At 37.9% G+C, this 24,570-nt stretch overlaps 1 protein-coding gene across 9 annotated transcripts in view; it reads left to right on the top strand.

The window, feature by feature from the left end:
- Nucleotides 1-24,570, top strand: part of cadpsa (Ca2+-dependent activator protein for secretion a) — a 366,374-nt gene that overhangs the window by 182,619 nt on the left and 159,185 nt on the right. For all 9 annotated transcript variants that reach the window (XM_051921196.1, XM_051921193.1, XM_051921192.1 and 6 more), the window contains exon 7: nt 7,073-7,184. In XM_051921196.1, coding sequence (XP_051777156.1) covers nt 7,073-7,184 — 112 coding nt within the window. The remainder of the gene's footprint in view (nt 1-7,072; nt 7,185-24,570) is intronic.

The following is a 24,570-nucleotide window of genomic DNA, read 5'->3' as shown; positions in this document are numbered from 1 at the left end:
TTAATATGGCTTTATTTCAAAAGCCATAGCTAGATAATATAGTTCAGCTTGTTTTACTTTGACTTATTACAAACAGCAATGAACTGTTTGGCTGTGGATTTACATGGTCCATGCAATGAACTGAACGTTTTCTAAATTGAGGGTTGTTTTAACCCTTTAAATGTACTATGATTACAACAGTTATGCTCACAGCCACAGTAGCTAGTACACAGACTCGAGCCTTATAGCACACTTGATAACCACATCTTACTTGAGCTGCACTGAACATTTCCCCCGACTTATTCTCCGTACTACATACCAAGCCATGTCTTTAACCTTCTTCACTCGATTGTGCACCACATTGGTTAGTGCTGCTCATCGTGTGCCCCTCCAATCCCTTGTGCTAGTAGCCTTCATTTGCATAAACCAGAAAGTCGCACACAGCCAAGTGGTACTGTATTGTTTCGGTTTTGCCTCGGAGCGGAGCCAAAAAAAGAATACAGCACGTTAAAATGCCATACTCAGTACAGTATTATTAAAAAAAAAAAAAAAACATGTCAACTAGTTTTCCTTTTTCTGTAATGTCATCAAATTTTAATGAAATCAGTGAAAAGCATTTTTTAGATTATGGGATAATTAGTATTTCTATTGCAGGGGTGGTTTTTACCCCTAAATAGTGATATACTGAAATATCCTTTCTTAGTGGATAATTACTGCCCTAGACGTACAAATCCTGAATTTCAACTTTTTAACTAAATGTGAAATAGTGTTTTTGTTGATGAGTGAGTGAGTGAGTGAGTCTGTATATAGATTCACTTACCATACACTTTTATTTCAGGTTACTTATAAAAGCAAATAATTATCCAAATAGCTGGTAACTTTCCTAATAAGCTGCAGAGTTCAAGAAAAGAAAAGCTGATAAAGAGGAAAGACCGTTTCAAGGGAGACATGAGGTAGAATTTAAGATTATGATGTACTATAGTACATGTGTGTTGTTTGTAAAGAAAATGAGCCAGTAGATGTTTGTAGATATATTCTGACCCGTGTTTGTTGAAGTGTTATTTTGACCCTCAACAAAACTGAGATGACAATCCCAGCCTAAAACTGCTAGAAAAGTAAAACACTAGGAAAACATGCTCTTTTTTGCATGAATGTCGATTTACTTTCTTCAACGATAGCAATAGCTGAAAAAAAGTTCATAGAGCAACCCACATTTTCTCATGAGTGGATTCACAAAGTAAAAAGTAGTTACTCACAAAGTAAGTGAAGTACTTATCATCAGTCCTTTCACCACTGGCAGACTTTCAACTTCTCCCACAGAGTGCCAATTTTTTTCATAAAGTCCATTTTCTCAAACAAATCATCCAAGTGGGCAATATACATGTTTAAAAATATGAAGATTAATCTGCACTAACTTACATACATTTTCTCTTGGCAGAAGTACAGAATCTAGTTTCATTTTCCAACTGAATTGATGGCTACAGTCTCGCATTACATTATGAAAGCTCATGTAGTGCTCTAGAAACTTCCATAGTTCAGCCTCATGCTGGCTGTTAAGCACACGTTGCTTTTTCTGAAGTTGCCCCTATGTTTTTCTGTCGCATTTTTGTATGCCTGACTAAATAATAATAAATAAATAAACACAGTGATGTATACATTAACAACCACCTAGTCACTTTTGTATCTATTTACTTATCCATCATATATAAAATTTCATATCCATCAGTCTATTATATATTTTCATATCTATCGTGGATGGATGGATCTATAGTGGACTCAGAACGTATTCAGACATTCACTTTCTACACACTTTATTAGGCTGTAGATTTAATTTTAAAATTGATAAATATGCAATTTCTGCCCATCGATCTACATTCAGTAACCCATAATGATAAAGTGTTTCGAGAAAGGTTTACAAATTTACTAAAAATTAAAAACTGAAATCTCTCATCTCTAGAAGTATTCAGACCTTTTGCTATGTCTCTCCAAATTTACATTTACATTATTTAGCAGACGCTCTTATCCAGAGCGACTTACAACAGTGTTTGTTAGTTTTTTCGCATACCCCTTGGGGTCAGAGCGCAGGGTCAGCCATTGTACAGCGCCCCCTGGAGCAATTACAGGTTAAGGGCCTTGCTCAAGGGCCCAGCAGAGTAGGATCTCTTTTGGCAGTGACAGGGATTCGAACCGGCAACCTTCGGGATACCAGCGCAGATCCTTAGCCTCAGAGCCACCACTCCGCCTATTGTGCTCAGGTTCCTCCTGTTGGCTTTACTTCTCCTTGAGATGTGTCAAGAACTTCACGGGAGTCCACTTGTGGCAAACTGAAATGATTGGACATTGTTTAGAAAGGCCCATATGTTCCTATGTACAAATTCACACTGCGTGTCAGGACAAAAAACAAGCTGTAAAATCCAAGGAATTCTCTGTAGTCCTCCATGATCACATTATGGTCAGGTATAGATCGGGGCAAAGGGATCAAACCATTTCTAAAGCTTTGAGTGTTCCCAGGAGCACAATGGCCTCAAGAATTGTGAATTGAAGGCAGTTTAGCCAGAATCCTGGTGTTTCCAAAGTTGGCTATCAAACCAAACTGAGTAACTGTGCAAAAAGGGCCTTGGTCAGGCAGGTGACTAAGAATTCCATGATCACTCAAAGAGAAGTAACCTGTTGAGAACCTGTGGAATGGATCACCATCTGAGCAGCACTCCATCAATCAGGTGTTTATGGTAGAGTAGCCAGATGGAAACCACTCTTGCATAGCCAAAGTATTCTAAGACCATGAGGTAAAAGATTCTTGGTCTAAGGAGACAAAAACTGAATTCTTTGGTCAGAACTTCAAATACTACATCTGGTGAAAACCAGGCACTGCTCAACGCCTGCTTAATATTATCCCTATTGTGAAGCAAGGTGTTGGAGGGTACTTTGTGAATCCACTGTGCATTTTATGAAACGCCTTTCACATCTGTATTTCCATTAAGGAAATAGTAAAGCCCTTTGCATGGCATCTTAGGAAGTTGGGCATGAAGACTATTTTTTGCTAACTTTCATAACTGGGAAAAAATGTAAATCTTTTTTGAGTTGGGATAAAAATATGTAAATGTCAGACTTCAAGTAAGCCATTTGTATTTTTCATAGGTGAACTTTTTGATTTTTTGAGCTTGTGCTCTGTGTGGCTACTTGGTTTTTTTTTTTTTTTTTTTTTTTTTTTTAAATAAATTGGAACTGACCTGGCATAGAGAACAGAATGCAGCAACAAAGAAACACCAAGTAGATGGAAACTGGAGATAGTAAGATGAAAGGCTTGAACTGATGGCTTTTTGGCAGCCATTTTTCAAGGTTTAAATATAATACCAACACAATCATCCAGCCTTCATTAGCCTTCCTTCCAATGACATATGTCCTTTTACTAGCCATGCTCGCTAATTTAATCAAAGCTGTTCATCTGGAATTTAGTCCGCCCAGGAAAGACGGGTTGGTATGAATACAAATGTCTTTATGGCTTGAAGCATGGCCTTGCACGGGCTGTTGCCTTAGCAACGAATGACATCATGCCAGCCTTCATTTCCCAGCAAATCCAATGGCATGGATGTTTTTTTTATGCGAACAACAGGACTGATGCCTCTAAATTTCTCTACACCACATTGATTCCTTATAGACTGTCACTTTTTCTCAGGTGCAGTGTTCACTCAGGTTGTGGTTTCACACAGGAAATCTAAAAATAAACAACTTCATTAAAACATTATCTCGTTTGGCGGATAAAGCAGAAATAAAGGTGCACAGTCTGGGAACAAGCAGTTCTAGATGTTGAGTGGTACATAAATCTGTATGCCCTACTCACATTCCTAGCCAACTTATAGTGAAAATAAAAATTGCTCACTGGTGAATCATCAAAAGCAACAATGGCAGGTTTTTGCCTCCTAAAAATCAATTGGGGCTGCATGTTCGGGCACAGGGCAGCACAGGGACACCGCTGCTGCCTCGCAGTAAGGTGACCAGGGTTAACATGGAGTTTGTATATTCTGCCCATGTCTGCGTGGGTTTCCTTCAGGTGCTCTGGTTTCCTCAGTCCATAGATATGCAGGTTAGGTTGACTGGCAATGCTAAATTGGCTGTTGTGTGTGTTTGGGTGTTCGCCCTGTGATGTACTGGCACACTCTACAGGGATTGTTTCAGTCTTGTGCCTTACTTGCTGGGTTAGGCCCCAGCTCTCCAGAGACTCTGCAAAGGATTAAGCAGGCTTCGAAAATGGTATGGTATGTTCAGACACATGTCAGTTCATATGTTGGCACAGTGGGGCTAGCATGTTACCCCAGTGTTCCTGTAGGTCCTTCTCCCAACTCCTCACACCATTTCTTCAATTGGCATTACTAAATTTAAGTGCCTGGAGTTTACTTTCCTTTTCATATTTGCAAAACAGAAGGAAAGATGGACTGTGTGAAATGCATTTTCATGCATAAAAATTTAAAAATAAAATCATACGCAATGGGATGCAACAGAGTCACATTACAACTATCATAGCAAAGGGTCTGAATTATTGTGCCAATGCGATATTTCAGGTTTTTTTCTTTTAATAAAATTTGTAAAAAATCCTAAAGTCCTGTTTTCACTTTGTCATTCTGGGGTGTTGAGTGTTGTCGGATGAGGAAAGAAATGCATTCAAACAATTTAAGCACTAGGCTGCAACAGTTAAAAATGTAAAAAAATAAAGACTGAAGGGTCTGAATACTTTCTGAATAAATGGGATGTCTCTCCATTTTGCATACTCAGCAAAAGGCCTGTGAATCCTTAATGAATGCTGAATGGGACCAAATGAAGCCGTCATATTCACAAGTCATTCTACCAGCATATCACCAGCTCCTAATATGCCACACTGCACAGAAATAAATGAATGACACTTTTGAAGTGTTATTAAGACCAAAAGAACCCTTTGTTAAGACCTTATTACATTAACAGTATGTGATTTAGTGCATTATAATTAGTACCTAATCTAAAGTGTTAACCAAAATAAATAAAAGTAAGTTTAATTTACTGGCTACGGTTAATCATCTCCTAATTTTGAAGTTTGTTGAACAGTCTTATAAAAAAAAAAAAAAAAGAGTAAAATGTTTGTGTTTTTTTTTTTTTTTTTTTATTTGTCTGCCCCTGACGCGAGTCTAAGAATGTAAGGCCTGCACCATCTCAAGGCCATGATGCAGCAAATAGAGGATTGATCGAGTCAAACAGCCATAACACAAAGTGCTCGACGGAGAATAAAATTAAACAGAATGTACAGTGTGACCATTGTTACCATAATAAAATGACCCACGGACGTTAAAGCAGGTTCAGAAAATGGTGTATGTAAGGCTATTTGGTATTGGTATAGAAATAAAGATCAGGGGAAAAAATGTTATGGAACAGAGTTAAAAAAAAGAAAGAGGCAGGCAGGTGATTTGGTTTTACGTTGGCCTAATGATCTCTGATTTTCAATCTCACGGAGCTGGAGGAAGATGGGGAGAGAAATTTATGTAGATTGGATGCTGTTCTTTACTCTACTACACTATTACAAAATGTTAGACAATAGAATGGAATTTGATCTTAGTGAAGTTCATACAAAGAAAACATTCAAATAAACAAAGCCAAAGCACAACAGGAATCTTCATCCTGCAATGCCCACAGACAACCAGTTAAACACAAACAAATGTATCCATATCTATTATATTAATGCAAAAGACAAGTTCAAGTTGTTAATTTTATACATCTCCTAACTTGTAGGTCAGTACTTTAATGGAGTTTGGTGTTCCTGTTGTAAATTGACCCGAGAAGAGGGAATAAGTTAAAAAATATATATATTAAGGACTTCACATTTCATTTTGGAACAGTAGGAATATTCAAAACGGGGAGGCAACAACCCACAATTTTAGAAATGCAGCACAAAACTTTGAGGGTACAGTACCCCTGCTGAAGGCCAATGAACCTGAAATTTGTGCTCTGTAATGATATAAAGATGACTAAAGTTTTTCAAAGATGACATTGTTTTGGATGTCTTCATCATCATCATTTTCATTCTGCCCTTCCTGGTCATGGTTACAAGAAGCAAGGCTGACTAGGCTCAAGAGACTTCCCTATTACCAGCAACATCCAGCAGCCCCTCATGGGAAATACACAGAGGGTCCCGCAACAGTCATCCCTCCACTATGTCCTGGCACTGTCCTTTTGGTCTTCTCTCAGTGGGTTGTGCCTGTTACACCTTCTGTGGTTGGTGCCAAGGGAGACATCCTAATTACAGGTCCAAACCATCCCAAACTGGTGAATCTCAGGTTAAAAAAAAAAAAAGAAAAAAAAAAAAAAAAAAAAAGAGGATCTGATGTGGGACTCACTGATCATCTATGGACAGAATATCATGGTGCAGCTGAGGTGTGCAGGGTATCCAGTATGAGAATCTCTTAATTGCCTCTCTGCTCTTCGTAGATGATATTGTTCTCATGGCTACATGTGACCATGATCTCAGTCATTCACTAGAATGGTTTGCAGTTCAGTGTGATGTGGTTGCATGAGAATCTGCACCTTTGAGTCTAAGGTCATAGTTACCTTATGGAAAATGGAGGCTTGTTTCCTTCAAGTAAGAGAAACAACTGCCCCAACTGGAGAAGTTCCAAGATGTCCAGGTTTTGCAGATAAGTGAAATGAAGGCTTACACCCACATTTTTACTAAAATGCTAAAGTGTCACCAATCCTATAATAAGCACCCTCTCCACCCCAATCACTTTACCACTCTCCCTTCTGTAAGCTGAACCCTAGATGTTTGGCTATATGAACACCACCATAGTTACAACGCTAAATGTAGGCCAACAATGGTATCGAGCCTTCTTTCATTCAGTGGGAACCTGTGTCTGATGACCCAGGCTTTGGTGAAAATGTCACTTGTTACTATTATTGTGTCTGTCACTGTACTTGTTCCTGTAAAAGGAATGAATGGGGATGCAAACACCAAGATGACACAAGTCTAGCTCTGATATGTGGAGGAGCAGACAGGAGAACCTGTACATTTAACATACATACTGCTGCTACATACGTTAACCTTTATATTTACATGAATTTTATTTCTTTTTAGGTGGGGGACTCAAGGTGATTTTACTACGACACATCCACTTCCCGCTGTGAAAGTGAAACTGTTTACGGAGAGCACTGGTGTCCTGGCATTGGAAGACAAAGAGCTGGGGAGAGTAAGCCACGCATTTGTAATTTATGGTTCTGAACTGGCCAATGCCGTCCTGGCATTTATGCCTAAAGAATCTGATAAATATGTGCTGTTCTGACACTTTAATGGATTACCACTGCTTTATAATGGCACTGCTGGCCTGTGTGGAGGCTAGGGAAGCTTTAAGTGTAGTGTGTTCTGCAATTATTATACAGTACATCACCTTTTAGTGACTCAGCACAGAAAGTAAAAAAGGTTGATAGTAGATCTCTATAAGGAGAAAAAAAAATGGGAAAGAGATATATTCTTCATTTTGTAACCCACTGATCTGATTCGGGGAGACAGGATGCCATGGCATATCCCACCCACACTGGATGCAAGATGAAAACCAACTCTGTACTGGGGTGCTAGATTTTCACAGGCTATACATATGCACATACATTCTCCCAGCACATGGGGATAATCTGAAGGGGGACAATTAAGCGCTTTTTTTTAAAACCACATGCTTACACAGCAATGCTTCATTTATGATTGTACTTTCACCTACACACACACACACACACACACACACACACTCTAAAGAAACGTCAAAACACCAACACGTATCCCCCTACATGTAATTATTGTAGTTCTAATATAAAAACATACACAAATGAGATAATAAAAAATAAACTCTTATCTGGATATGGGTCTACTGTACTGTTAAGAACTATATGCAGACAATTTTGTCTGTTTCCATCTTCCACAGTTTATCCCACTCAACTTCACATGGGCTCTCTCTTGGTACTCTCTTCTGTCTTCCTCCTTTAGTTCAAAGATCTTTTGCCAGGAAAGTCCCTTTCTAATCTGCCAGTCAGGTCAGTGCTGCCACTTTGAGACTCCAGATTCAGTGCATCACAATACTATTTTTTTTTTTTCTAGTGGTCTATCCTGCAGCCTAACCATGAGATCCTCATTTTATATACACAACAAACATATTATTATACAGATTTTAGTACAGAGGAGTCCACCTTTGTCCACTCCCAAAATCAGCACAGAACAATAATAATAATTAATGACATTTAAATAGCGCTTTTAAAGCCTACACAAAGTGCTTTACATAGACAGTGGGGAACCACTTTAACCACCACCTGAATGATGTAACTGCAGCCATTCCTGCACGATGCTCACGACACATTAGCTATTATGTGGTGAAGGAGTGAGATGTCAGTTAGCCAATAACTAACAGGGGATGATTAGGGGGACAGAATGACCAGACCAAATTGGGCAATTTAGTCATGACACTCTTTTTGAAAAATGTCCAGGGATCTTTTATGACCACAGTGAGTCACGACCTTGAATTTACTTCTCATTCGAATGATGCTGTCAATGTTTAGAGCACAGTGTCCCAATCACTGCAATGGGGCTTTAGGATCCACGAACAGACCACAGGGTAAGCACCTCCTTATGGCCTCTCCAGCACCCATCTAAGGTTCATGCTCAAAATATTCTGATCATCCCATGAATACACCTGCAGTATATGTATAGCAAACAAGGTTCTAGTAGTTTACAAAGCCATCATTCATTCAGCTTTGAGTGATTCATTTTTCAGCCATCTTGTCTATAATCTTGTATCTTGACAGAAATACAGGCAGACATCAGTCCAAAAGTGGTCAAAATGTGCTAAGGGATGCCTAAAACGAGTACATCTTAAAAACCATAAGTTACATTTTTATCTGATCATAATTCCTATGGTTTATACACTTTGACCACTAGGAGGTACTCAGGTGGCTAAAATACAAACTGTATAAAGAGATTCTATCCTTGTTATGTAAGCTCATTTAATGAGGCCTCTGTTCACGCAAATTAGAAAGCTCAGTTCAAAGGGGAAATACTGTCACGGGTACAGAGAAGAGTGAAACTCTTACTTGCATGTGCTAATCAACATGCAACACATCACCAATCACTGGTGCCATGATTAGTTAGTAGAAGTACCTGACCTTGAATCTACTGTCCTACAGTACAGATGGTACTGCCCTTAGCTTTTTTTCTTTTAATATAGTCCTGTGTTTCACTAGATAAGCTACAGAGGCAATTCACAAACATCTGCTCAAGATAACAGGGTAGAAACACAAATCTGCCCCCATTCTACTTTTGGGAACAGTGTATGCCATTGCAACACATACACACACACATATCCCTTTTCTAGTATACTGTGGTCACATAAACAGAAGGTTTGGGCCCTTTCTTCATGGTGACATTACTGAGTGGGACAGTCTCATTTGGTTTAATTCTGGGGTTGATCGTTATGAGAAGATTCCCCCCCGAAAAGGGATAAAAACATGTTGCAATTATCTTAAGTCTCTTGTCCTTTCCCTCGGGTCGCTCTATGTTCCCAGTTCATCCACTACAAGAAGGTGGAATGACCGGAAACAAAACTTTGGGTACATGTAGGAAAAAGAATACATAGAGTACAGAGTACATACAAAGCAGCGAACATCATGTATCAGATGTAAGGCTGAGTAAAGTGAAAGTTAAAAATTCAGAAAATTGATTAACACTACACTTATCTTCAAGAAGAAATGTTCTGACAACATGCATGGCAATGCGAAATAATGGAGATACAATATTTGGTTGGCAACTTTTCTTTGGATCAACATAAGCTGGAGAACAATTACCCCAGTATTTAATTGGGCTACAGTAGTATATGCTCTCAAAATAGGTATTCTGGGTATGCACACTGTGTGCAATAAAATTAAGTTAAATTCTGCGATGGACTGACACTCTGCCCAGTGTTGGTTCTAGCCTTGCACCCAGTATTTTGGCCTATCCTGAATTAAGTATTTGAAAATCTTTCGACAGTCCCAAGTGTTGCTTCCCAAGAACTCCAGGCTCCTGGGTTCCAATGTTATGTCTGCACATTTTTCAGTTTCTCTCCCACAGAAAAAAAAAAAAAAAAAAAAAAAAAAAAAAAAAAAAAAAGGCTTTTAGGTCACCCAACAGTTCCAAACACAATCTGCCCTCTAAGGGTGTGTTCTGTAATGGAGAAGTGACCTGTCCAGAGTGGGTTCCTGCCCTGTATGCAATGATGCCGAACTAGGTTCCAACACACCACCACCCTGAATTAGAAAGCAGGAAGTTAGGAAAACTGTACAGATTGGAGATTTCAAGCAAATTTTGAAAAAAAGATGAACTGCTCCAGGCAAATTCTTTACAAAGGTTATCTGTATGCTTTGCTTAGAAAGCTTTATGCAAAATGATTTTTTAAAATTCCTTTCGCATTGCTGGCAAGTCTCCTGCTTCCTTTTGATCTATAAGCTGGCCTTTCTGAATCTTTCATATTTTAATTAAAGCCCTTAGAAGTACATTTAAAAACAACTTTTACTAAAACAGACACAAACTGCATAAGGATGCATAACTCAATTATCAATAAAGAACCACAAAAACAGCATGAAAACAACGTAAACGGATGGAGAAAGAAAACCCTGTACCTGCCACCTACAAACAGAAAAGGGCCTTATTTTTTTTTTTTTTACAAGTACTGAATTCTAAGACACTCCTAGGCCAGCTGAGAGATACAGTAAAATCCGTCCAACATGTCCCAAGTCTGCAACTGGGTCTTCTCCCAGTGGGTTGTGCAAGGGAAACACCAACTCATGGTAGATGCCCAAAGGGCATCCATCCTATCTACATGCCCAAACTGTCTTACCTGACTCCTCTTAATCTAGAAAAGCAGCAGTCCTACTCTGAGCTGCTCGCCATTTCAAGGAGAGGTGCTCTTAGCAACACTGTGCAGATATTCTTTATTTCAGCTGCTTGTACTCATTCCTTTGGTCATCTCTTTAACGATGTATTATCATTCATTTATTCATCTGTGTTTGCATAATATAAATGAATCCACTTTATTTTTCCCCATAGAGTTCACATATATCTACTGTATATTATATACTGCATTTTATACCTCTCAATACTTTTCATAATTATTGACTTTTTAACCAACCTTATATTGTAACTTTCTTATATAGGTTTACAGAGTCTGAACTATTATATAATGCCTCTCATATCGGTCTTCAGATTCAGACTTACTATAATGTGTACATGTAGTACTACAATGAAGTTTGTGCTTACATGTCTACAGACAAGAGACAATAATAGAATACCCAAAGAATATGGATACAACATTATACTGTACTTGGAATATGAGATTATATTTATATATATATATATATATATATATATATATATATATACATACACACACACACACACACACACAAATATATTGTACCTATAGTATACACAGCGGATTCAGAAAGTACTCAGATTCCTTCACTTTATGCATACTTTGTGTTGTACATTTAATGTTAAATGGGAAAATTTGCTAGTATGACCCATTAATATATACTCAATATCCCATAATGACAAAGTGCAAACGTTTTCAAAAAGGTTTGCAAATTTATTAAAAATCAAAAAACTGAATCTGATTCCTAGAAGTACTGAGACCCTTTGCTGTGGCCTCCATTACAGATGGGAGTGTAGCCTGCCTCCTGAAGTGTGTGACCAGTTTCTTTGTTTACCTGACATTAATAGAAGAGACTGTTGTCTTGGCACTATAAACCATCTCAATTGCTGGTAATTAGGATTACATCAGTAGTGTCATCAGCAAATTAAATATTGGGGCTGGATGTATCTAGTACCTTTCATGTTTCTGGGTTTCTTTTATTGTTCTGATTGTGCTAAACTGGACCTTCTTTAGCATTTCTTTTAGGATGTCTCACATTATCTGCATATTGGTGAGGAGTACCTCATTGAGCTAGGAACCAGATTCACGTGTGAAATGCTCTCAGGATATAATGTTCATTCTTTTTCAAAAGCATACATTTTTGCAGGTAAATTGTTTTTTTAAGTTCATTCTTTTTCTGTTATAAACATCATCTGAAATAAAAAGGTAAAAAAAAAGAGCACATATTTTGACTCTCCTTGAAAAGTCAAGTACAATTTCTCATACAGTTGAAAGGTCAGATAAAAAAAAAAAATCCATTTTGGTCTTTAAATAATACAGAATCACAGGCTTTCTGATACATTAGCCAATGCATTTGAGTTGTCAGATTCTCAGAAACCAGCTAATAGTCTAACTGCTCTCTTGTTTCACTAACTGAAAACAGCCTGCGTCAAACTGAAGGTCAAGTGTTATCTGTTTGTTAGTGACCTGCAGCATTATGGGCATTGTTTGAATGAAGTCATTTTTGTGGATACAGACAGCAGATTGGTGGGCATTCCAATCAAGACATGTGCAGGATGTCATTAAAAATAATGAAGCCCTTTAGTAATTTATTTCCCATGAAATGTAAATTGTTACTTAAAGGAAATAACCGTGGTTAACAAAAGAAACAAATTCTTTATTTGTACAGAGACATCAATTTATTTCTAGAACACAGCAGAAACATTCATACAATATTCAGCCAGTGATTGCTCCTAGATTCAAACCACGAACTCTGGAGCTGAGACAGCAGCTTTAATCCGTATGGTATCAGGCCACTGGAAAAATTAGAATTTTATGTAACTTCAACAATTTGGATATATGGGTTAAAATATTTCAGCAAAACAAAAGCAGTTTTAAATTGGCCTTTGACTTATTTAGTTAATCCAGTCCAGTAATTATTGATTTTAATAACTGGTGTAACACATTGTCATGTTTTTTGTTTGATTTTTTTTTTCTTCCCATCACTCAAGTCCCAAAATAAGATTGGCCCACAGAGAATTTCTGAAGCGCAGTATGAACTTTAGAGAGTCAGATTTCAGTTTAACACAACTCCTGTATTAAAATGTACAGATCCTTTACTTTCACTTACACTTGAAGTAAATGCCACTGACATGGGTGATGAAGCTGTCTTATCTCAAAGATCTCTAGATGCATTCTAACATTATACACATGATTTGCTATTAATCAAATTGTCTCTTGTAATGCATTATTATTGTTGAAAACAGAGAATTACTTGCTTTTAAATTGGGCTTATAGGAGACAGCAGTTAGACCTAGATGGCTGTTCACTTGTTTTGATACATTACAAAAATGTAACCATTCATCCTCCATTTGCAACCCTTCTACTCCAGGGTGCTATTTGGATATGGAAAAACAAATTAATTACATACCAATTGGGTGGCTCTCTGCCTTTAATCATTTAAATTCGAACTACTTAGCAGCCCAGTGAAAAAATTTTCTCCAGAAACATAAACATATAATCCTTACACTGCTCTCCACTGAAGATGGAATGAACACAAACGTTGAAATCTGAAGTTATATCTATCAAGTTAGAAGAATAATTGATTTTGCTAACCAAAGTTGGAGTGGTCAAAATTACTTATCTAGGGTTATGATTTATTGATTACATTAGGCCCCTTAAGCTTGTCAGCAAACACATTAGTGACAAACTGGCTGAAAAAAATATTGCTTATATGTTGATATGTAATTCATAACCATTCTAAAACAATTATGTGCTGTCCGGCTGACCATTTATGGCCACTGCCTACAAGTAATAAATCATTTGGATGCTCTTCAATAGATTTTTCCAATGACCTTTCACCTTTCAAATGATTTCACCACAGGTTTAGTGGGGTGGAAAACAATTTTCTAAAAGCTACTCATTTTGGGTCTCTACATGAACTATCAGCCACCAACAGATTAGCTGAACTTTTTGAGTACACTTTCACATTGAATGTTTATTAGGATAATTTGTCTCTATGAATCTGCCTTCTTGTTTATTATAAAATATATATCAGCCACAACATTAAAACCACTGACAGGTGAAGTGAATAACATTTATTATCTCATTCCAATGGCACCTGTCAAGGGGTGGGATATATTAGGCAACAAATGAACAGTCAGTTCTTAAAGGTTGGAAAAAGGAAAAAAATGTCAGGCAACAGAATGCAGCAAGTAAAAACACAAATTAAAGAACAATTTCTTTCTTGTCAGTTTAATCAAGAAACTAATTTTTCAACATTTAAATGTCTGCCCCTGCCTTTTCTGGGACTTCCAGTTGGCAATTACACCATTAGCTTTTAGACATATTGGCCTTCTTTTCTAATGCACATTGTTATGCCCAGCTGTTGATGCATTGCCTATCACCATGCATGCTTCCAAGTAAGATGTTACTCAAACTTGATTTTACATTCCCTATATGCAACATACAACATAATATTAAAATAATGTAGAACTTATAACTTAACATATAAAGGTATGAGGTTACCATTTTTTCTCAGAGCCCACTCACACACATCACCCACCATCAATGGCCAATTTATAATCACCTGTTCAAATAACATGTACAACTTTGGCAATGTGAGTGGAAAATCTGAAAACACAAAAGAAAAACCTATAAAAAGACTTGGGTAGCACATGCAAGCTCCACATGGAGCTGTCCTATGTGAAGTATACAAGTGTACATATACTGTATATAAATACAAGAAGAATATTTGGAAAGATTACATTGCAGTGTTGCATATCACATTAACCTGTACAACTTAAACAGTATATGTACTTGCAATATACCTTCCTATACTGAAGTTTTAAATATGTACATAAAACTCAGGAACAAAAAAACAAAATCAGAAATGTCATGGCAGAAAAATGGTTAACAATTCTTGCAACACAAAACTGAAGTAGAAAATTCTCTGAAAGGCAGAGTTTTTCATTTCTATAATGTGATTGAAAATGACTTCCTGAAAGAATCACAAAATTACCCTCCATTAGCTGACCTCAGCTCTGGCCTTTAACAGTTTTGAGCTTGCATAAAAAAGTGAGTCCTCTGAGGTTAATGCTGCACATTAAGAGAAATTTCAAGGGAAATTGAATGTGGAATTTGTATTTCAAGATATATTTGGTAGAACACTGTGCGTCTCTTAGAAATATTTCATTTCATAATGTGCATTACAGTAGAGGAAAATTTCTAAAATAGCCATGTTGAATGGGAAAAAATTTCAGCCGTAGAGGCCTTGGATGGAATTCTCGGGGTGACAAAATGAAAGATCTCCTATATTTTAAAAACTCTTTTGATGGTGTGTTTGATAAATAGTAATGCTGCAGAAGATTTTTTTATAAGGTTTCTACCTGCAGCATGCATAGAGAACTGAAAAATCCAGACAGCTGGATGTCTATCAAGTTATGTTAAGAATAAAATAAGGAAGAAGTGAATACATCTACGCAGGGGTGCAGCCAGGAATTCATTTTTTGGTTTTCAGGTTGACATGAATCACAATTCTGTCTATGATCTACTACAGTAGGCTTTCTCAGAAATCTTCATGTTCACTAATCATTGCTCTGGGGAAAATTGTGAATAAATACAAATACTTACGAACTATTCTAGACAATCATTTTTATTGGAATAATTGCAATTAGTGCCTATTTCTCATCTATATACTCAGACTGTTTAAATCTCATGTTGTTCTTTTATAGCAGTATAATCCAGTCTGTCATAACATTCAGCTTCATTACCAGGTTTTGTGGTCTGACAAATCAGAATTTATCAAGTCAGAAAATATACACATGATGTAACATTCAAGAGTGTTTGAGCAATGTGCAGGCACTGTAGCCTTCAATAGACTGAGTTTAGTACATAGGATCTAGAACCTTCTCAAACCATTTCAGGGGCCAAAGGCGGTCACACCAGGATTGGGAAAAAAGCTGAATAAGGCCTAGATAGGACTTTGGTCTATCACAGGGCCCACTCTCACTCACATATGTACATTAACACACACCCCATATTTACACACTGACCATTTGCAATTGCCAATTAATATAACCTAAATTAAAAAAAATATATTCTTTGCTTGAGCATGTCTTGCTATAGTAATTTTCTGGAAATGGGATTTTCAGAGCTATTCAGTTATGACAAATGTTAAGAAATAACAGAAGTGAAAGGCAAACTTTATTACTGCAACTGACCACTACGTATTATTAGGCGAGTGTGGCACTCTGATGGTAAATTAAAGTGTCAGTGAAACTATGAATCATTATAATCTGCAGATAATACAGCTGTGAGGTTGGGTTGGTGCGAGGTTAACACTGAATAAATGTTTATTTCTCCTCTGCAGAACGGCTTACATGTCACAGGGTACTTCACTCATATCTAGATAACCTTTAGTATTCCTTGCTTGCATTTTATACTTTAACTGCTAGAAAGATCATTTAACATACCCATTACGACTTAAGCATTGACAGGATTAAAATACTGATCACTGGTTCCCTTCCATTTGTGTTCAAGACTTTATAAAGCAGAAACAATATGCTAATGCAAAGGTTTCCGCATGTGTCTAGCTGGACTTGCATATGCTGAATTAATTGCTCGTTTCGTTTGGGAGTTCTTATCCCATGCATGAAGTCCTGTCTTGTCTCTATTTTTCTTTTCTGTCTGTAATTGGATGCAATCGAGATGCCAAATTCGATGAAATAAAAACCTTGAACCTGAAATTCATCTCAGAAAGTTTGAGAATGTAATGTTATTGGGTGGAAAGAATACAAAATTTCCATCTGTTAATTTACAAGTCTGCAGGAGGCATACAAGTAAGGCTCTTAATTGTAAGTTGTATGAATGCCAAGAAACTTACCACAAACCTGAACTATCACTCTCCATGTACATGTTGCCTCCACTGACCTCCCTGCACATGAATGCAAGTCTGTACCCGAGTCCCAGTGGATCTGAAGCTAAAATTTAAAAAAGCTCAAATTACCAAACATGCCACTAACATTCCTGGAGATGATGTAGATTTGGTAAGTGTGTATGTCAGAGGGCAAAGTTAAATAAACTTGAAATAATTGTAACTGATGACAGACAGCCATTACACACAAAATGTAACTTCAGTAAATAAAGATATTCACTTTAAAAGACCCACACAAATCACTACAGAAATTTGTTTCTTTCACGAGTTGTACATCTTTGTAATAAAGAATATAGAAGATAATTAAAATGTCCAAAAGTGCAGTTTTTTCATATGCATTATATGACCATTTTAGGAAAAAGCATAATATCAAAGTGCTAAAAGTAATTACAAAAGAATTTGGTGAAAAATTCTGTACATATTTCAGAATATCTGTGTAAGTATTAACCCGTCCTGTTTGTCTGACGTCAAGTAAACACAATGTTTTCTAGTGTAAACATGATTAATAAAAACCTTTGACCTTGCAGCCTGAATCCATCTAAATAAGTTTGAGAATGTTGTTATTGGATTGAACAGGAGTTCCCAAACTTTTTCACTCCGTTTACCCAGTGGCAACATTTTGAAAGCTACCCCCACCCTGTTTTGTTCAGTAATTTGAGTACTTCTATGATAATAAACTGAACAACAAAGGGGAAATTTTACAATACTGTTTCTAACATGTGTATTTTAAGTTCAGATAACATTTAACACTAATAATAGCAGATAATAATTCTACTTCATTTATTTAAAAACACCTTATGATGAGCAGATATCAGATTACCAGAACAAAACACCCTCAGTTGATAAGACGCTTATTCTTGCTTTTCACCTGCAATTTTGGATATTCTTGGCGCAGTAGTAGGAACAGCAAACCTCTTGTCATCTTTGAGAACTAATCGAGATCTTTCTTATTTTCAGCTTTAACATTTTTACCCCATGGGAAGGTGACATTTACTCCATGTGGGCATATTTACCCCCTGTTGGGAAACCCTGGGGTAAAAGGAATATACAATTTACATCTGTTACAAACCTGTAGTTAACATACAAGTAAGAATCTAAATTGCACGTTTTATAAACGTCAATAAACTTGAATTTCATATCACTCTAGAACAGGGGTAGGCAACGTCGGTCCTGGAGTGCCACAGTATGTGCAGGTTTTTGTTCCAACCCAGTTCCTTAACGAGAACTCAATTATTGCTGATGAAGCACATATTGCTTAAGTGACATTTTAATGCTTCATTTTAGTGGTCTCGCTTGTTAAGGTTCTCCAACCTTAATTGCTTATTTCAATCTTAAACTGCTGCATTCAGTGTTTTAATTGCTCCTTATTAGCAATAAGATGTAAAAGACAAAGCAGCCAGCAGTTCTCCAGCTAGCTTTTTTCCAATTACATCTGTGTGTGTTCATCATGCACGGTTTGATTTAATAAAACACTTAATAGAAAAATGTGACAGACTGAAAATTATCTGTTTTAGGCTTCAAATCATTTGGATGATATCCTTGGAAAGGAAAAAAATCTACGATATAAAAGCCTTACATTGCACAGACTAACAAGCCATAAAATTAAATAAGGTCTGAGATTGGCAATGTTTGGTTTCTAATTAAGCAATTGGGTTGAATGAAAACCTGTAGCCACTGCGGCTCACCAGGACCGACATTGCCTACCCCTGTTTTACATCTTATTGCTAATAAGGAGCAATTAAAACACTGAATGCAGCAGTTTAAGATTGAAATAAGCAATTAAGGTTGGAGAACCTTAACAAGCGAGACCACTAAAATGAAGCATTAAAATGTCACTTAAGCAATATGTGCTTCATCAGCAATAATTGAGTTCTCGTTAAGGAACTGGGTTGGAACAAAAACCTGCACATACTGTGGCACTCCAGGACCGACGTTGCCTACCCCTGCTCTAGAAGACAAGACAACCAACTGGTTTACAGGCCAACAGTACATTCAAACTGAATAAGCATTTATGCTACTCCAATGGTCCCGAAGCAAACGGCAGTGAATAATGAAATGTTGCAACTTCTTCAGCGTTAGCCTCACTAACCTAGTTACTCTACTGTAAAAGGAAACACTAAAGGTCCGTGTGTGCTGTCCCACAGAGCAATCTGATTGGTCAGTTTGGCTTTGGCGATGCAATTGAAAGAGGATGAAACACAAAAAGAGCAAAGGCATATTGGGCACTTACCGAGGGGAGGGGGAGTGAGAGAGAGAGACTCCTTCGAAGATGGAAAGGATAAAACTGGACAGGAGACAATTAAGGGTACCTGGAAAATATGCGGGTTTTACAGGAATACACTTGAGATAGACACAAACGAATACTGAGGAAAGATGCTGAAAGCAAACGTATGGGAAGAGATAGCAAATATTTTATAAGTATTCTTTTTACTTTTTTTGACAGACACCATGGCTATTTTATAAATAATTGATTAAATAACCAAAACTGCAAGAAACGCAGAATGAAAATCTGGATGACAAATACAAAACTACATTAGCTGCATACAACTGCTTAGTACAGTTTAATAAAAATTTACCAAATTTAAGTTTTGTAATTTCTTCATTGACCTCCCACCAAAACACAGAAACTGGGAAATAACCGCTCACTTAATTAGGCCCGGGGTCCAAATAAATGCAAGTTAGTTGGAACAAAAACCTGCTGCCACAATGGGTCCTCAGGACCGGGTTTGGGAACTACTGCACTACACACTATTTATTATAATAAAAAACAACAAAAAAAAAAAACTTTAAACTTACCAGTTTTACATTCTAATCCTTCTGGCCTTCCTTGTGGCAAACTCGTAATTTAAATCCCCACAATCGAGGGCTGTAACAACGTCCTCTCCAAAAGACATTACTGCCAAGTTCAAATAGCCTCTTCTGAGACATGGATGTCCGTAGATATTTTCTTAATTAATCTTAATTTTGAAGAGCTCCGTTCTCGTGGAACCACAGTCATTGTGATGGTCACTTAACTCCAATATACGACCCCCGATTTGGAAAACGTGCCCTTGACGAACTTCAGAAACTGGAGGGCTTTAAGTGCATTGCTAGCTCCTTGACCTCAGAGAACAGGCCGAGGACGTCAATGTGGTGAAATTCTCCTTTAGATATAGGATTCACAAACTGCCTTCTCAGGTCATCATCTTTCCTGTCACAGAGTACGGAAAACCAAACATTGCTGCGAAACACTTCCATTTTGAAGTCAAAGACACGGGAGCTTTATCCCAGATTCGTCGAGTTTGGTTAAGTTTTATATATAAGGCTATATCGTTTCAATATTTTAATAAACATTGTTTTAATTAACTCAGTGCTTATCTTGCGTACGGTCCGCGGTTGCCCCGCCTCTCTGTGTGCACATGTCGCCAAGCTTCCGAAACGTGGACGGAGGATGGTCCTCATGCGATTTCCAGGAGGTTTACAAAGTCGTCGTTGTTCGTTTGGACAGTTTACAAAACACTCCCGAATTATCATTATATGGTACTGCTTTTCGTTTTCCCAGACTTTCCAGTTTTTTTTCGCCCTTTCAACAGCCGGTTATTCTGCAGAAAAAATAAAGACCTAATAGCTAAACTTTAATGATCCACCGCGAAGGTGCTGGCGCCCGCCAAACACGCGCATGCGTGTTTTTCTAGTTGCGTGCCGGTGACATAACGCGGCAAGTATAAATAGCAGTTTTGGCGCGCGAACCGAGCCCTAGGAGATGGCGTCAAACAAATGAAGGTGTGACATCGAATAGAAGCGTACAGGTGAGGACCTTGTAGGTAATAATAGAGTTAAGAAATGCTGGGGGTATTCGTGATCTTATAACTGTTTTTATGGCAGACGCAGAGGGTAACCGAGGAGCTTACGGTTGTTAGGACTTTAGGTAAAAAAAAGTGCTTTACATGAAAATGCAAATGGCGTACCGGGCAGTTGCCGCCCGGTCTGTGTAACTGTAGTGTATGGATAGAAAAAAAAAAAACGAACACGTGGCATTAACTACCGTAAAGTCCTTGGAAAGGCATGTGATGATTTCGCTTATCTTATACCCCGGAGTCAATTTTCAGACGACTGTCCTACATGGTAAAATGAAATGTTTAAACGCACTCGAGGGCAGAAGGCTGATGTGCGCCTTTTAAGTATTCGCGAGAAGCAGCTAACCGGCGTCCCGTTTGAAAGAAAAGTAATAAAGAACAGCTGCGAGGGTGAACCGCCTTTGGCCTTCGGCAATCGTTAAAGACGGCTGTATTCGGCACGCTGGTAAGTGGCTGCTGTAACAGAGCATTGGCGTAAACTCGACGAGGTGTCACGTCACGGCAGAATCGCCAGTCTTAACTCTTGTAATGTTAACGTCTCCCGTAATTGTGTATCTGTTCAGATACGTTTTCATATATACATTTTCAAGTGTTGATTTCCCACGTTTGGGAAACAAAAAAAAAAAAGTCAGGTCGGGGTCTCCGTGGAAAAAAAAAACCTCCAAGCTATATAATTAAATACTGTACCTCTCTACGTTGATTTCTCTCTCCTGTGAAAACCATCTTTCATCTGTTTCATAAAATTATTTACTGATGTTATTTTAAGATCTAGGTGATTATGGATCAATTGTGGTTGTCGGGGAGAAAAAGATCAAAGATGTCCCAACTTTGAAGAACTGATTTCAGGGAGGTTTACCAGGTGCCCTGCCTCTTCGGATCAAGTTTGGGCATATGATTAAATGAATAACTGCTGCATCACTACTCCAGTTCCTTATATTCTTTATAATTACATTCAAAATCTTTAGCTGATTTTAACAGATCCACAGATACCTCAAAATCGGCGTACAAGACAGCAAATTCACAAGACTTGAGTGTGCAAGGTGAATCTGAATTCTGTCTTTATCAGAAAGGGGATGTTGTGCTTTTAAATAAAAGGTATAAACTGCACCTCTGCTCTAGTCCCTTTCAGACTTTCTGGCTTTCCTTTTGCTGTGTTGTTAACATGAAACAAGTTGAAATGTCTCCCAGGATCTTGCCATCCTTACATGATGTGGACCTGAAGAAATAAAACAAAAAAAATCATGCATTTCAGAAAGTTGTAATGCAGTTTTCATTCATAATGTATCAATGGATCAAGACTGTTAAACTGCATATCACAATTATTTTTTTCTATTTCTGTAAGTAAACATTCTAGTAGGAAAGTGAAATTAATTTGGTTTCATTTCTCTGAGAAATATACCTGCAATCTGCCTTTTCATACAAATTTATTTTAAGTATTTTATTATTTGTTTTAACAACATAGCAGCTGATAGTAACTCAAATGTATGACACCTCACTCACCTCAACATGTCTTTTTGCAATCCTTTAAAACAAAGATTACAAACAGAGCAACAAGCTACTGTAATGTTATTTTAAACAGGTATTAGGCAAGAGTCAACCTTTGTGTAGTCTAATGAAAAACTGATTTTGTATTGTTACTTTTAGGGGTCTTCTTCATTTTGTTGTGACATGTACACAAACATTGAAAAAGTAAAGTGTTGCACTTTGGATGCAAGCATGACGTGCATGCGGTAAAGGGACCTCTGTAAAATGCTAGACAGAGTTGCCCATGAAGGGGGTTCACTCCATGAAAGAAAAGAATAGTGGAAATGTTTTGGGGTTTTTTTTTTGTTCCAAAGTAATGTTAAAATAATTGGGAGGAAGAGGGATTTCCGGGATATTGGGAATTGCTTACGTGAGTCTGGGCGAAGACACTGATTTCCAAATGACTCTTGGAGCTTCCTGAAATGTCAGGGAGACTTTGCATGACTGTGTACATTCTTTAGTGTAAGTGAAAGGGAACTGATAATTAAAAATAAAGTGAATAAAAAAAAAAAAAAAAGCCTGATAATAAGACTGTCACCTGAGTTCTGTTTCTGTTAGAATGTAAGGCATTCATTTGGGATGACAGCATTAGTAGGAGATCAAAGAAGTCCACCTTGAAAATGAGCTACAAGATGTGTGGGCACCAGTGATGGTGTTAACACTGAGGTTTGAGTGAAGCAAGTGAACCATAGGACTGATGGAGCAGTTGGATGCAAGTGTTGGTGGCAGCAAAGACATTTGGGGTCTTTACTGGTGATGTTCAGTCCCTGCTACAGGAGGCTTGCTTGCATTTGTGAATTTCCCACTGGGATTAATAAAGTATCTATCTATCTATCTATCTATCTATCTATCTATCTATCTATCTATCTATCTATCTATCTATCTATCTGTATTGTCTGTTTAGTCTTGTTCGACTAGGATTTCCTACCACCATTACTTAAGACAGTTCCATTTTGCCAGGTCAACAAAAATTGGAGTAGTTTTTTGCAGAGGTCATGGATTTTGACAGAAGGAGAGATGGACCATAAGGATGTGGAGCAGCAGCATGTCACTTTGTTTATTACCCCAAAGTGTTGTGTAGGTCAGTAACTTTATCTGTCTGTTGGTGCTGTGGGCCAAGGGACCATATCCCGACATTCCTTCTAGTACAGAGAAAACTGGGTGCATGAGTCCAGTTATTTTAGGGGTGATCTGTTTACTTGTGTAGGTAGGCCACTTTGAGACCAGGAAAACCTCCCAACTCTGTACCCAGGTTGAGAAATGTGTTATCTAACTGTTGGTGGACATGGACCACCTGGATCCTTGTGAAGCCAAACAGGCTTGTTGCCAAAGTAAGAAGGTCAGCCACTGCCACCCCTCAGTTTATTACAGCCAAGAAGTTGTGTACTTAACTGGGTTTGCCAAATTTGGAGTTGCTTCCATAAAAGACTCCTGCATCCTGAACTTTAATTTAAGCCAACACTCAGCTGGATCTCCATGATGCAACTTTGTAGTTCTTAGGAGTGTCAAGCCTTCAACTTGCTGTGCTGGAGCATGTCCTGACCATTGTCTGTGTTGTGGTGCAGCCTTCTTCACTCCTGGTAGATGTAGACCTAAGGAAGGTCTCAGTGGATGTGGAAGGGCAAGCTGAATAAGGCAGCAAAGAAATCATACCCAGAGATAAAAGGGGTCCACAGAGGCAGACCAGAATAGAGGAGCTATAGGCAGGAATTCAGCTTGCTCAAGTCAAGATGGGGTGGACCAGAGAGGCAGACCGGTCATAATGGACAGAATATTACCTGCAACATCCTTCACTGTGGTGTTTGTTTACAGTATGATCAGAATCATCAACCTGTGTGCAGTATCTGTTACCACAAAAATTGTAATTGTTTAATTGTGACATGTACTGTATGATCGTTTTTTTCTTCAGTCAATACATGAAATGTCTTTTGAAGTTAGACCAATGAACCTGTGAAATACACGGCTACTAGAGTGACTTCCTAGAGGTGAAACTCACAGAAGGTTACACAGGGTGTCAGCACACGGTTTTGGGCTTCATAATCAAATCCCTTAGCTCTTAAGCCACACAGAAAATTTAGCCTGTTGAGATGCAGACAGACAGAACCTCTCCAGTCTCTGACTTCTTTCTAAGAACGGTATTCTCAGTTTTACAAATGTCCGCCTCTGACAGGGTCACAGGGCCATAAGAGCCTATACATGTTTGTATGCGGCTGGATACATCTCTAGTGGCTTTTTCTTGTTGCATCACTTGGTGCAGTCATGTCTTGAATATGAAAGCACAAGCAAAAGTAGTTGCTCTGATCAAATCTTTACATTCAATCCCACTACATTTGTGACTTAGCAAAAATTTGGTATTCGGAATAAGAGGAAAACAGATTCTTCTCATTTTTAGCATTTTAAGCATGTTTTTATAGGA

Source organism: Erpetoichthys calabaricus, chromosome 18 (genome assembly GCF_900747795.2).
Source record: "Erpetoichthys calabaricus chromosome 18, fErpCal1.3, whole genome shotgun sequence".
NCBI lineage: Eukaryota > Metazoa > Chordata > Cladistia > Polypteriformes > Polypteridae > Erpetoichthys > Erpetoichthys calabaricus.
This window is presented reverse-complemented; position numbering and strand designations above follow the sequence as displayed.